General features: G+C 32.3%; 1 protein-coding gene across 1 annotated transcript; it reads right to left on the bottom strand.

Moving 5' to 3' along the window:
* Positions 1-272: 272 nt before the first annotated feature.
* Positions 273-14472, bottom strand: LOC120079909 (TMV resistance protein N-like). The gene is given in 8 exon segments (XM_039034363.1): positions 273-406; positions 448-621; positions 853-952; positions 4104-5213; positions 5371-5646; positions 5748-6837; positions 7774-8020; positions 13929-14472. Coding segments are annotated over 8 exon segments (3675 nt in total).
* Positions 14473-16304: the final 1832 nt, after the last annotated feature.

A 16304-nucleotide genomic window follows, 5' to 3' on the forward strand; every position in this document is an offset into this window, starting at 1 on the left:
CATTTCGGACACATAAAGTATGTTATCTAGTTCCACTTGATTAAAGTTGGAATAGGGCATCATCCTAGTTGTGCCAAACATGAGCTATTGGCAACTCCGAGTTGTTTGTGGTTACAACAACTTGACTTCCTTTGTACGTTGATGTGTTTTTCAGCTTCCTCTTATCACCTGCCATGTGGTTAGAGCAGCCTGAATTGACATGCCAATCATTTTCCTAATTTATCTCTCTAGCATGGAGAGCCAACACATCGTTCTTCATTGCATTGGACAGACTATGGGTTAGGATCTATTGTTGCAAAGCATGACTCTACATCCAATTCTTCTTCACTAATGCTCTCAGCTTGGAAGGTGATTTCATTGCTTTCTGTTATCTTCTTCTCATGACGGTAGTCTCTAGCATAAAGACCTATCATTCAAAAATTATAACATTCACTCTTTTTTTTGTACTCCTGTTTTCGATTAGTTTTACTAGTTTCCTTTACTTAACTAATGCTTGTTGACTAGCAAGCATGTTTTCTAGGTCAATCAAAGAAGGTTGGACTATCCAACCTTGAATAGCAACAATAAAGCTTCTATATTCAGGTTTAAGTCCATGGATAATGAATCCCCTCATTCCTAATTCTGAAATAGTGGAAGTGCGATCTAATTTAGATATTTCGCGACAGTTTGATATTCATCTCCTTTTAAGCAATTGACAAGAGCTGATCATTCTTTAGAAATTGCAATCTCGCATCATTTTATTTTTAGAATAGAAAGGAAAACACATCCCATTCTACTTTCAAGTCTCCACAATACTGACGTGCTTAAACATTTCTTCATCAACTATAGTTTTAATTCCAAATATGGCCTTACCTGCCTTGATATTCCATTTCTTGGAAGCAACAACATTCTCAGGTGAATGGACTTCAATGCCTCCTGTAACATCCCACAAGTCTTGGCCTTGGAGATACAACTTCATAGATGTAGACCATTTTGTGATTTTGAGCATTGAGCTTCTCCTCCAACCAATTGAAGGTCTCCTATCATATTTTAGTGATGAATGCACTCTACAAGTAATTGTGTCCTAGACAACAAGCTTCACAGCCCCAAACAGTAGGCGATCTTTAGAAGCTCTACGACAATAAGCTAAGTTACCTTAGAATAAAGTATTGAGAGAATTTGAAATGTTCAAGTTCGAATAATGGCTTGACTTTGATGATAAGGTTCAAAATTGATAAATTTTCAACTCTAACAGTAACAATAGTGGTACTATGACACTAGTGGTAACATAGGACGTAATTCTCAGGTGCAATCGGATTGAGTACTCTTTATTCATCAATAAGATTGCATATATTATTACAGGTTTGGATGTCGGTCCCATGTGCCAATAAAAATTTAGAACACAAGTAAACAACACTAAAGGTAATCAAATAAGACCCACTTTTTTTTATTCCCATTGATCTATTACGTTTCCAATGGGGTGAACGTGGCCCTAATGTAGACAAAATACTATTATTTATATAACCATCAACAAACCTACAACATATTTAATAATCATCAATCTTATAATAGTCGGACGTGGTTGTCGAAGTTGATATCGAAGATGATTTTCATTGGAGTTTGTAATCAGAGGTGATTTTCGGAGCCCATAGTTGGTCGCGCAGAGTTGATCATCAAAGATGGTTTTCATCAGAGTTTTGTAGCCGGAGGTGGTTTTCAGAAGCCAAAGTTGATCGCATGAATGTGATATTAGAGTTGGTTGTCAAAGTTTTTCATTAGAGGTAGTTATCAAAGCCTCGAGTTTATCGTCGGAGTTGCCACTCAAAGGTAGTCATCAAAGTTGATCATCGAAAGTGATTTTTGTGGAAATTTATAGTTTGAGATGGTTGTCAGAGTTGGTCACCGGAGTTTGTTTGTCGAAGGTAGTTTTCGGAGCTTGAAATTGATAGTCAGAGTTGGTCATGCAAAAATGGCCATCAGATTAGGTCACAGGAGTTATCTTCGAAGGTGGTTGCCGGAGCCCAAAATTGGTCGAGCGAAGGTTATCAGAGATCAAAGTTGGTGTTCAGAGTTCAATAAGATGTGATTTCAGAGGCCAGAGTTGGTTGTCAAAGTTGTAATCGAGGTGGTTGTCGGAGCCTAGAATTGGTTGTAATTGTAGTTGTTGTGAGATCCTGGAATTGGTCGTCGAAATTGTAATCGGAGGTGATTGTTGGAGCCTAGATTTGTCATCAGAGGTAATCATTGAAGCAAAGTTATTTACCAGATTATGACAGCGATAGTCACCAACAATGGGCGATGCGTAAAGCCATTGAGAGCATTAGAAGAAGGTAGAGTTTAGGTGAGTTGGTAAAATATACCAACTCAACTCCACCAACATTTAAAGTTGGTGGGCCAAACATTGAGTAGGTATATTATACCAACTCAACTTAACTCATGTTGGTGAGCCAAATATCCCCTTAGTTTTTCTCTAACTCTCTTGTTTTTCTTTCTTTCTTTATTTGCTTGCTTTGCTTACAAATGGGGGCATATCTCCTATTTATAGAGATACAATCCTTGGAGCCCAAATAAAAAGATTTTCTAGCTTTTTTTTTTTCGGTATCTACGTCATTATATATATTTTTATGAAGCTTATCGTCGTCTAAAGAACTTTTTTAGAATTCCGTAGATCCTAAATAAAGACTAAGATATTTCTAGATATTTCTTCTTACATATTTACATGCATCTTCAACATAATTCTAAAGAAATCTATTGTAGATACTCCAAAATGCTTCTAGAATGTTAGTGTTGCTTCTACTTCAATAGATGCACCAAGATATTTCAACTACGTTGATGCACCCATAGCACCCTCATCATGCTTGGACCTAAATTCGATGTATTGCCAAGAAAAGATGAGTACATGAGTTTTTAAAGGAGCTAGGGAAAAGCCTAGAAGAAAATTAGTACGATAAGAAGACTAGAGGAAAGCTTTCCAATTTAAAGCAATAAAAGACCTCATTTGTTAATTAAATCAAAAGACCTCTGAATTTATTGAAAATAGTGTCCCTCTAAATTGGATGAAATTGAAACTTACTTAAGATTATATATAGAGGCTAAATTAAAACCAAAACCAGAACTTACCAGAACCAAATTGGAAACTTAATAAAAAAAAAAAAGAAAAGAAGGAAAAATCACTTATCGAAGAAGTATAAAAACACTAGACTAACTTCGACGAAATTAGCATAGCTCAAATCATAATTCGGAATTAAAATCAACCTACAAAATTAAACATTTAAAGAAAGAAAATTCACAGAAGAGAAACAATGGACAAAAGAAACTCAAGTATCTATATAAAAAATAATAATAAAAACAAGGCAAAAGTGATTGTTGCAATTCCTTTAACATGATATTAAAGGAGCTAGACGTCTCATCTTTAAATTTGTACAAAAATAATGATTATTCACATCCATGTATCTTCACTATAGTATAATATTGATACTTAGATAACTCAAAAGACCTCGTCCTAATTAAAATATTGTCCCTTATTTCAAACTTGTGAGATTTTATAGTCATGTAATAGCTACAAAGCATGTACATTAGAAGGTAACAACTTCTAATGACATTCGCAAACTTTAAGGTTAAAATAATCAAAGTGAAACTCAAAAAACCATAATTTTTTTAAAAGAAATTGAAGTTAATCTTAAATATTATGATCAAATTAAGAGACTAAAACCTAACTAGAGATTATAGAGTGCTAAGGATGTGTCACTCTAGTTGAGATAATAACTAAGTCTTGAAAGAATTACAAATATAGCAACATCTATCTGAGATAGCCTATATTGCTCATAAACTTCTATATATGAGCGATAAATTCTCTCATTGATAGATCTATCAGCGCTATGGTCTATTACTTCAAGAACTTTATCTAAATTTCACTATATTTGAAAATTCTTTTGCATTGTTCTCTATCTACTAATATTTTGGATATGATTGCTATATTTACAATTGTCTCTTTAATTCTGCAGAAGAAATACTTGATCTCAAGGCAAAAGATGCTAAAATATGTTTATGGGTTTGCCCTAAAAAGTAAACATGTACGAAAAATAACTATAAATATAATGAGAAAAGAAAAGTAGCGAAATTACCTCAAGGTATCGTTGAGTCATTGTCCTTAGGTGAAGGGCAGAAAGATGAGGTTGATCAATTTTGTATCTTTCAGCTGGTTCAGTGGATATTGGACAACGAATAAAAGTCATTCCCATCTCACTTGAAGGAATTTGTTTCTCTTGATTGTAATATTCTTTTAGTGAAACACAATCTCTTGCTTCCACTTCTCTAACACTTAGTGGAAGCTTTGGCAAACTCAAAAGATGAAAACATTTCACCAAAAATAGATCCCTCAAATTAACAAGATGACAAATGCTTTCAGGCAATTTGGTAAAATGATTTTTGCTCAGATGAAGAATTTGTAATGAAGCTAAGCTACGAAGGTCATTAGGTAAATCCCCATCCCACAAATTGCAGTTACTCAAATTCAAAACCCTCAAAGAACAACCAAAATTAAACCAATTTGTCACTTTCAACCCTTGAGAATGGGAGAATTTTCTAGTGAAATTCCAAGTGGGGAATAATGAATGAAGAAATTTGCGAGATAGTCCTTGACAATTTAGTATTTCAAGTTTGGTCAAAAGTTGAAGTGACATTGGAGCTTGATTTACACAAGTGCAAGTAATATCAAGCTTCTCTAAGGAAGAAATATTTCCTAAACTCTCTGGAAGACTATTAAGTTTTGAGCAGCCATTTAAATTCAGGGTTTTCAAAGATGTTAAACAGCCAATAGTGAAAGGAAGTTTTAGAAGATTTGTGCAATTTTTGAGATTTAATAAAACAAGTGCCGTTAAATGTCCTATTGATGAATGCAAAATTTTTATAGATGTTTCATCTAAATGAAGCTCTGATAAATGGTTCATGTTTCCTGAGATTTTTGGAAAATGGGTGAGATTTGAACAGCCTGAAAGAACCAAAATGTTGAGAGATTCTAAGCAAATATTGAAAGGAATAGTTGTTAATTTCTTGCAATTTCTGAGGTCCAATTGAATTAGATGCTTTAGATTTCCCAAAGAGTGGTGAAGTTGGTGTAATTCTACACAACCACTCAAAACCAATCTTTCAAGATTTGGAACACCTGAAAAATCAGGGGTCTTGGATAGGAATTGAGAATCACTTAGATTTATTACTTTCAATGTTTCCAAGCTCTGCAAAAAAACAAAAAAACAAACAAATAAATAAATAAACGTACTGAAAATAGGAATCAATACTACGATTTATTAAAAGTAAGAGGATGACATAGAGGAAATAAAACAAGTGTTAAAGTACAAAATGATGTAATATTTAATATTATTATTGATGTACCTTTGAAGCAGTCCAAAGATGTTGAATAGAGCTACTAGGCAACTCAAGCTCCAACAGGTTTGTGGGATTGAAATTTGATGGTAAACACTTTAAAGGGTAACCATGCCAATCGAGAAACCTTAGCTGATCAGAGAGATATTGAAGTTCTTCAGAAAGATAAACATTGTTCAGTTTCAATACTCTTAGATTTGTCATTGCTGAAAATGATTTGACATTCAAATGTGACTCTCCCTCTTCATCCATATCCATCATTATCCCTTCAATTGCTTCTGTTCCCTGTCAAAATTAATTCATCATCCATATATATGAATCTGTCTCTTATACACATCTAGATGTGTATAAGAGACAGGCTTAAAAGTATCAATTTAGAAACGTACCTCATCAAGACTTAGAGCAAGATTTATATCTTCACGAAGCCACAACCTGCTTCTTTTTTCAGGCTCGTTCGGAAAGTTTTGGCGAACAATTTCTTGACCCATTTCTTGTATTAAATCATGCATTTGTAGCTTATCATGTGGTGTAGTAATAAGAGATTTCTCCTCCAATATTTCAAGCCCAAGAACAGCAGGAAATCCAAAGCTTTCAAGAATTTCAATTGCTTGTCTCTTACTCTTCCTCTTGAAAAAACATGCAATATCTAGAAAAATTTTCTGTTCAGACTTCTCTAACATATAATAACTAATTTTCAACTTTTCAAGAATTTCCTTATCACGAACTTCCTTCAACTTTTCCATTGCATTTTTCCATTGCTCCATTGGTTTATCACGTAAAGAGGATCCAAGAACCTCAATTGCTAATGGAAGCCCTCCAGCATAATCTACAACTTGGCTAGATAGATCAAAATACCCTGTCTTTGGATGGTCTTCACTAAATGCCTTTTGTGAAAAAAGTTGAAGAGCTTCTTCAATCTTTAGCCCTTCGACATTGTATCGTCTTTTGATTCCGTGTGAAATTAGGAGATGTTCGTCTCTTGTGGTAACGATGACTCGACTTCCTGAACCGAACCAATTTGAACCTCCGGCTAACTTTTGAAGTTGGCTTAGATGGTTGACGTCGTCAAGAATTATAAGAACTTTAAGATTACTTATTCTTCTCTTGATCAATGTAGCTCCATCAGCATTTGGGATGTCAATGTTTCGTTTCATTAAAGCTCCTGTTAGAAGTTTTTCTTGTAATGAAACTAAGCCTTCATTCTTGAAAGCTTCTTTGACATTGTCCAAAAAATAACATCCTTCAAATAAATGGGAAACACTTTTGTAAATAATTCTAGCGAGAGTAGTTTTGCCAATTCCACCCATTCCCCATATTCCAACAAAGCGTACGTCATCTAAACCTATTCCTAAAAGCATATTAATTTGGTATAATCTTGGGCCAATTCCAACCAATTTATCATCGTACCGAAACAAATCCGGACGCAATTTATTGAAAATATGCTTCACAATTTCATCGATGGCTCCTTCTTCAGACCTATACAAATTTTCATTTTTAGTAATGTTCTCAAAATTATCCAGGTGGAAATTAAAAAAAGCGTGGTTATTTATTTATTTATTTATTATTATTATTATTATTGGAATTTTACTAAAAATGTTTAAGGTTTTGGTAGGGAAGATGAAAAATGATTGGAAAGAAACCAAGAAGAAAACAAACATAATTTTCTAAAAAAAAAATACCGAAAAATCAATGGTTATCAATGAGGTCTTAACTTTTGTCATAGTAAAAGGAAGAAGAACATTGGATTGAAATGGAAAGGCTCAGTGAATAATGCTGAGACCTTGTGATAATATTTAAAAGCCACTTGTCAAGCATACATTAGTCATTACATAAGAAGTGTGTGATGGACACTCACAAATAAATTATTAACAAAGGAATATTAGAGAGAACAATTTCACTTGTAATTGAAAGACTCTTCCAACTTAGTTCTTTGTGTATTCTTCTCTACAAACTTTGATACTTTACAATACAAAACTATCCTATTTATAGAATTCTCACGAGTTCTAACTCTCATACTTAAATACATAAAACTCATTTTAACTCCAATACTTTAATTCATGAAACTCTCATACTTAAATAAATAAAACTCTTACATTAACTTAATTAACTTTCATCCTTTAATTTTGTCGACTCTCATAAATTAATTCATGTATAACTCATTTAAAAACATGTTTAATTTTCAAAATTCCCCTTTAAACATGTTTTCGGAAGACTCCAAGCAAAGTTTTCAACTTGTTAAATACATCAACTTCGAGTGATGTTGTGAAAATATCTACAATTTAATTTTCAGTTTTCAAATATTCAACTTGAACCTCCTTCCTTGAAATACAATCTCTGATAAAGTGAAATATTGTATCAATGTGTTTGCTATGATCGTAGAATACTAAATTCTTTGCTAGAGTAATTCTTGACTTATTGTCTACATGGGTCACAGTAGCATCATCTTGAAAAACTCCCACGGTCTTTAGCAAATTCCTTAACCCAAATACATGATAAATACTTGAGACTGCAGCAACATATTCTACCTTACAAATAGATAATGTCACAATAGGTTGCTTCTTAGAGCTCAAGGTAAATGTAGTATTACCAATAAAGAACACATATCCACTTGTACTTTTTCGGTCATTAACATCTACAGCCCAGTCACTATCACAATAACCTTCAAGCTTGAATTATTTAGATGAAGAATGAAATAATTCATAATCAAGCATACCTTTGATGTAACAAAGAATTCTCTTTCCTACTTTCAAACGAGTAATTTTAGGAGATTCCATAAATCAACTCACTAATCCAACACTGAAAAGAATATCTAGTCGTGTGCAAGTCAAATATCTCAAACTCCCACTTAAGAATATCTCCAAGATCATTACTCTTAATAAAAAAAAAAAAAAAGGAATGTTCATAAGGGCATTCTTAACTCTCAAAAAGAGCAAATATTTTGTTCTTAATTCCACCATATTGAGTATTTCGTATGCTTAAATTGTCTAATTTGTAGGTAAGTCGATCCCAAGGAGCAATTAATTCATTCGAGTGAAAATCGAGTAAAAAATGAGCTAAAATGGGAGTTGGATGCACCATGTTGAAAGAAGTAAGCAAAATTACCAAACTACACTCGAGGGCAATGTTGCAACCCTCCCTTGACACTGCCTCAATGCTGGATTTCACGCGATGTCTTTGGTCGGAATATTGCAACACTCGTGTAATGAAGGAACCTGGCGCTACCTTGGCGCAGGCAGTAGCTGCTGAACAGGGCAATGTTTCAACACTATCCAACAACATTGCAATGCTACAAAAAATGAAGGAGAATTTTGCTTTGTGTGTGTGCAACTAATCATTGCAATGCTCTTTCCAAGCATTGCGGCGCTGCGACCAACTTATGTAAACATCATCTATGATTCAGCTTAGGGAAGAACGAGTTGGAGCACCAATTGGGACGCTTTTTTAGGAGATTCCACCAATTTTTCATCATTCTTTCTTCCATCTTTCAGTTCTTTTCATTTTTGCTTTCAATTTCTCATTTATTGTTGCTGATTTGAAAAAGATGCTAGGCTAGGTAAACCCTTCTTCTTGGGTTATTTTGTTCAATTTCTTGAGTATGTTAAATTAATTTTCCTGAATTCTATGAACTCTTGGGTGTGATTTGTGTTTATTTAGAATTTGATAAAATTGATTTGATGAATCAAATTTATTGGATTCTTGTTTGCAAATTTTACATGACGACTTTGCATAATTGTAAATTAGGTTGCAAAAATTAGGAATGCTTGTGTCGGCTAAGACTTTTTTTTTTGAAGTCATTGTTTGCCCTAATTTTCAATGAATCATGCTATGAGTCTAGGCTTTTCAACTTATAGGATGTCACAAAAAAGTAACTCTAGTCTAAATGCGAACTAGTTTTAGCTTGGATCTCGCTAAGAAGAGAGAGTTTAATACTAATTTAGGGTCAATTTGATTGATCTCACAATTGGCTAATTGGGCTATTAGTTTTTACTAATAGGTTGTAGAATTCATGGAATTTGCATTATTTCTTTTATTGAAATTAAACATAACAAACAATTCCCAAGGGCTAGTTCGTTGTTTCCCCGTGGATTCAACGCAGTACTGCTTGGTACTACTCTTTTTAGTAATTTCTAGGCTCGATGAACAAATTTCATTTTTTTGGTTAGAAGATCGTAAGCGACAATGAATGTATAAAACCTGACAATAAACAGGCATCTCAAATACCCATTGTTAAGGAAATATTTGTTGATTCTGTTATTCCACATTCTAGGCACTTGTTTCAATTCGTACAATGTGTTCTTTGATTTCAAGACTTTATCTTCTTGACCTTTCACGGCATAGCCAATAAGTTGTTCTAACTAGACTTCTTCTTCCAAATATCCATTCAAGAATATTGATTTGATATCCATTTGAAAAATCTTCCATTTACTTTGAGTAGAATTTGTCAGCAACATCCTTGATTTGAGCAAGACATTGAGGTATAGCCAATCAATCCTTCTCGATCTTTTTGAGTTGAGAGCAAAGGCTCATGATACGGGCAATAGACTATGACTGACTCCTAATGCGTAGAGCCTCCCAAATTGCAATAGCAGGGTCATATCCCACAATTTTGCCCATTTTTCTTCATTAAAGAATGAGTAAAATCAGCTCATGATAGTTCGATTGCATTTTTTGCTAATATAAAAAATACAAATCCATCTGAGTTCATTGAGAATCCAAGAATTTTTTAGGTTGAGGAAACGTGCCATCAATGAAGCTTTCAACGCCATATTCCATAATCAAGTTAAGACACAGATTCTTCAAGAGCAAGTAGGAGTCAGTGAGCTTGTTAGTAAGAGATTGAGACATATGAGAAAAATTGGCAGCAGGTGACTGAGAAGTCGGAAGAAATGGAAGTTGATTATGGAAGGGTTGAATGAGGCGTTAGGACCATAAGGCAAAATTTGAGAAGAGTAAGAAAACTGGGTGGGCGCCATTGTAAATTGGTGGATACTAGAAGCCGGATTGACTGTGAGTGAAGGAAAAGGGGTTGGGAATTTGAGAGACTGGTATCGATGGATATTGAACAAACGTGTGGGGAAGACATTGTGTTGTGGGAAGGGTAAAAGAAGGAGCGAAAATTGAGAGGGAAAACGGAGGAAGGGTCGTTGTCGTTGTCCATGGAAGAGTAGTCTCCGACTGAAGTAACACCTCTTCCGAGGTGCCTGAGCTTGATACTATAATTGAAAATCTAAGGCTCTGATACCATGTCAGAGTAAAAGGAAGAACATTGGATTGAAATGAAATGGCTCAGTGAATAATGCTGAGACCTCACAATGATATTTAATGAATAATAAAAGTCATTGGGCAAGCATACATTGGTTACTACATAAGATATAAAATGCAACAAGCAATAACCAAGATTAACGATAAAAAGGTAATTAAGCAAAAATAATAACATCATATAATCTATCTTATCAACTTTTTGGTTTTTAAAAATTAAGCTTATTTTAAACTCTATGTTCTTTGTTTTTTTTTTAATCTACATTTTAGCTATGTTAGCAAAATCCACACAAAATTTTGAGAATTGAAACGACTAAGTTTAACTAATTGGTTTTTTTTTTCAAAAGAAAAAAAAAAAAAAACTACATGCTTTTTGTTTTGAAACTTAGCTATAGACTAAAATATTTCTTTAGTAAAGAAAATCATAATATAGAAATTGTTAGGAAAAAACACAATTTAAAAAAAAAAATTGTTCCGAAATAAGATCTTAAATTTTTAGCTTTTAGTTTTTTGGTCATATATATTTTTTAATATTGTACTTATTTTCTCGTTTTAATTCTCTAAAACATTCATTTAATTTGAACCTTTAGCAAAAAGTCCAAAAATAGGGGAAAAAAAGAGTTATATAGACTAGTTTTAAATTTTCAAACTTTTGCTGGGATGTTTGAAAGTATTATGGGTAGATTCTGGAATCAAGGGTGAAATGGTTAAAGGAATGTAAGAGAAGATCAAAGGATGTGTCCAAAGACAAATTAGGCCTTGTTGGCCTTGACCTCTATCGATGCCAAGCCTTTTATGTTAGCTCAAAAGCCAAAGACCCAACAAAGTTAGGCCGTAAGAGATGAAACCTAACAAGGATGTTGGGCCAATCGGTTGAGACCAAGCCTTGGAGTTTGAAGAACAAGGCAAGCATGCCCAGACTCATATGGCTTTAGAGATAACCTAGCTCATTTAGGATTAGGAAACTCATACCCTAGTCTTAGTTAGATCAAGGTAAACCCTATATCAAATCCCCTATAAATACATCATTATAACTCCATATGAGATAACTTAAACTTTTAACTTTTTCCTTATTCTACAATCCTCTTACACTTAGGCATCAAAGCAATTTTTTATTTGTTTTGTAGGTTCTCTCTTCCCAAAAATTACAAATTTACCGTTGATGTCACATGGAAGTTAGGTGTGATTTTCCTTGGCTAAAATTTGGCATCAACAGAAGGTAATAATATGAAAAGATTTAGATAACTAAAAGCTAGAAAATACTTTTAGTCCATAAACTTTTATATATATATATATAAGTAACAGTTTAATCCTAAATTTTAGTTTGTAAAGATTTTTAATCTATATACTTTAAAAATTATAATAATTTAGTCATTAAGCACTTGGAACAATTTTAGTTTCTATACTTTCAAACTTGTAACAATTTAAAGCCCCTTATCTTGGTGCATTTATCATTAAACTAAAATTAAATGTTAACTTTTATCACGTAACAACTTATTAATTTACACATATAAGAAATTTTATTAAACTTCGATAAATTTTTAATTATAGGAACTAAATTGTTACAATTTATAAAGTATGAAGACTTAAATTACTTTTTATTAGACAAAGTACTAGAAGTCGAGAGATTAGTGAGTGCACTTGAATATCTCAACTAGGTTGAAACATCATAAAAACTTAAATTGTTGCTTATTAAAGTTTATAAACTAAATTGTTACATATTTATTTTTAATGTATCTAGATTTTGTATTCAAAATTTCATAATGCAAAATTCATTTAATATATATTTATAACATTTCTTGTAAATTCATTATTAAAGTTTATAGACTAAATTGTTACCTATATATTTTTAATGTATCTAGATTTTGTATTTGAAATTTCAAAATACAAAATTTCATTTATATATATATATATATATATATATATATAATAACATTTATTGTAAATTCTTATTAAAATTTATAAACTAAATTGTTACATATATATTATTAATGTATCTAGATTTGTATTCGAAATTTCAAAATTTCAAAATTCATTTAATATATATATATATATATATATATAACATTTCTTGTAAATTCATTTCATTAAGTTTTATTAAAAGTAAATATGTATATTATAACATATAATAAAATATATGATATTTTAAGATATTAATGATAAAAAAATTATAAAATACAACATGCTCATAAATTAGTTCCTAATTCAACTAAATCTTTATGGTTTTAAATATTATTTTTAACCACGTTTTGAACTATTGTTTGTATTGAGATCCACTTTCAAAGTATGCTACCAAAATCTTTTACATTTAACTCTTGTTTTCATATTAATTTTTATTCTCATATCACTAACCATATGAATCCTAAATTTTAAAGCAAAAATATTTTAGAAAAAAAATATATATTTTTTAAAAATATTTAGTACGCATATTTTACAAGTAAAAAAAAAATGCTTAGAAACAAAAATATTATAGTTTTGCTTTCTATTTAATTATTATTGATTTTCATTTGGATTTTTATAAGTGAGAAGATTCCTCTTATGTTCTCTCTATAATCTCCCTTTCCCTTTCTCTAGTTTATTCTTCTTTCCCTAACTTAACATATATAATTACCTCTCTTATTTTACTCCATCTTTTTAGCTTCTCACTCAAAAACTTCTTCTTTTTTTTTTTTTTTTTTTTTTTATCATCCCTCTCTAAAACATCTCTTCCTTCCTCTAACCTTTTTTCAACAGATCTTCAGGTCTCTAACTTTTCTCCCCAGCTTTTTTTTTCAAAAAAAAATATAATAATAAATAAATAACTCCTTTTATCTAAACAAAAATTAAAGAAAAACTCTCCATCTTAGTTTTTTCATGAACTTTCTCTCTTCAATTTTTTTTCTCTAAATATATATTAACTCCATGTTTTTCATATATACTGTTTTTAATATTGTTTGAGTCATCTTATACGTATCTTGACTAATCTTACAGGACAACTTAACTGACATTACAACATTTGGATGAAGGAAACTCATATGGTGTCAAATCCTAAGTAGGATGACATGATTGAACTCACAACCTCTTAACCCTATATTTTCTATTATATTTGTTTAACAATACATATACAAATATGTTTCTCTCCCTAAAAGAAAAACTATAAGACTTGTGAACACTTTTAAGAAACATTTGTGCTACCCTTTATAGATTTTATAATTATGAACTTTACAAAACATAAAATAATATAAAAATTGTTGAACTACGTACAAATTCATACCACGAAAAAATGAAAGGAAAAAAGAAAAAAAGTTGAAAAGAGAGTGAATAATTACTTAACTGGGAATCCTGGATATGCCATCCAGAGAGATGGCCAACTTGGTTCATTGAATATCTCCAGCTTTCAACTTCTTCAATATCAATCTCAGGATTTTCTTCGTGTTCATTAAAGTACTTTTCAAAGTTCCCCTTTTGCTTCCTCACGTTGCCTGGATCTATTTTGTAAAATATTGGAAGAACCAATTGTTTGCTCAACTCCTTACACATTACAATCTTTTCTATTTCCTTCATGCAAACCAAATTCCCATAGTTCTCCGAAAAAACCACGATCGAAGACCTCGATTCTTCCACGGCCTTCATCTTCTCCATTAACAGTTTCCCTCCATCTTCTTCGTCTTCATCGTCTCTGAAAACTACAATTCCTTGATTCGTGAGAGCTTCATGGAGATCGGCCGCAAAACTACGTCCGGTGTCCTTAGCTCTGTGGCTAAGGAAAACGTCGTAGTTTCGTAAGGGAGGAAGAGAGAGAGAATAACAAGGCGGAGGAGAAGATAAGGATGTTATTGAAGCTCTTCTCTCCATTATTACTGGAGAAGCCATTGAAGGCTAGGTGAGAGATGCTGTGATACTAACAAAATGGATTCTAATGGTTTAGAGAAGAAAACTAGAGTGTTTTTTTCCTTATAATAATCAACTCTCAAGTGGGTGGCCAAATGATTCTCTTTCTCTCATGTGGAATTTCATCGGGTGGCCTAAATTGTATTCAAATCTATTGTTGTGTGTTCAAATTTTATATTAATTTCATCTTTCGAGGTTTCATATACTTAAAGTTTTGATGCCCTATGTTTGACTAATTTGAAATCAAAGTCCAGGAAATCTAAAAAAATTGAGATCCAACCGAATAAAATTATGAACGGGTACCTTATTCAGGGACATGCGGATGATTCGATGGAAAAGATGGGATGATTAAATGAGATTTTTTGGATTTAATGACAAAACTTCGTCACCATTTACAAGTCTTGAGTTAAGTTGAGTTTTGACAAAACATTAGAAGTGCAATTGTCTATATTAGAAAAATACACTGAAACGATATACTCTAAGCACTATAAAAGAAGCCTATAATATTGGTTTCAAATCATTCCAATTAGAAACACTTTAAACTTGAGTGCGCTAATTTTAGTTAAATTTCTTTTTGAATTCTCTAGTTGAGAGTTGAGGAAAAGAGTGTGAGCAATACAAATACTTTGAGAGAATGTTTTCTTTGATAGAGATCTTCGTGTGTGGTTTTAATAATGTTTCACGTAGTGAAGTTTTTTTAGTTTGTGATTTTTTTTCTTCAGTTTGGAGTTTTTCCATATTAATTCTCCCATTTCCAGCTTTATTGTGTTTTTGTTTTTTTTAATTTCTCTATTATTTTTTTAAATTGTTAATGAGATAGTGGTGTGGGAGTTTTTATCCTAACAAGTGGTGTTAGAGCTTTAGGTTCGTAGTTTCTTAAATTTCTATGTAAGCTTTGTGGTTACAACATTACCTGAACTTCCACATGAAAAAAAATCTTGAAATAAGCCTGGATATTTGTGAATAGTGTGGGTTGTTCAAGTACTATTTGTTGATTTGCTATGAATGAAGCTGATGGTCAGACTTTATAAATTTAGCAAAAAGTTTAACGTTGAGATCATATTTAATGGAAGGATCAACTTTGATTTATGGCATATGCAAGTCAATGATGTTTTAACACAACATGGGTTAAACGAATGCAAGTTAAGCGATGATTGGGGCCCGATATAATCTGGAAGTGATTCCAGCAGAAGGTTCAAGAATGTCAGTCTTCGAGAAGAAGACCGGCTGCTGGGAATGCAAACAATCTGAGCATATGAAGAATATAGCATGTTTGTTAAAGGGCTTTAGATCAAATCTTGACATTGTCTTTCTTGGCAAGGAAGATAATGACTTCCTCCGAAGCAAACATAATTCGTCATTATGGTATGTTCGCTTTACCATGAAAGAGGATATGTGATATAATGCCCCAAGTTGAAGAGGGAGACATGAATGAATTGAGATAACATCCGAATGAGATGGATTCTAAGAATATAAAAGTATAGTTAAAAAAAGCTTAAAAGAATTGAAAGATACTATCTCTACCAATAAGGTGCACCTTCTTGTCACTCAATCATTGGAACTTCAATGTTAAGCATGCTTAGCTTGCAAGAATTCTATGTTAGGCGATATCATGGGAATTTTCCTACGAAGCATGTAAGTGAAAATAAAACATGCTGAAAGAACCCGTGTTGGTTTATGAGAATAGTTTTCACTCTTAAAGGTAATTAAATATAAGTAAAGATGACATAGTCAAGCCGTAGAGGATGCAGGGGAATATCGAGCCCATTAGGTGCCGAATCCAAATTTCAAATCCTAGGCCTGGGATGTTGCAT

Source organism: Benincasa hispida, chromosome 6, assembly GCF_009727055.1.
Source record: "Benincasa hispida cultivar B227 chromosome 6, ASM972705v1, whole genome shotgun sequence".
In the NCBI taxonomy this organism is placed as follows: Eukaryota; Viridiplantae; Streptophyta; class Magnoliopsida; order Cucurbitales; family Cucurbitaceae; genus Benincasa; species Benincasa hispida.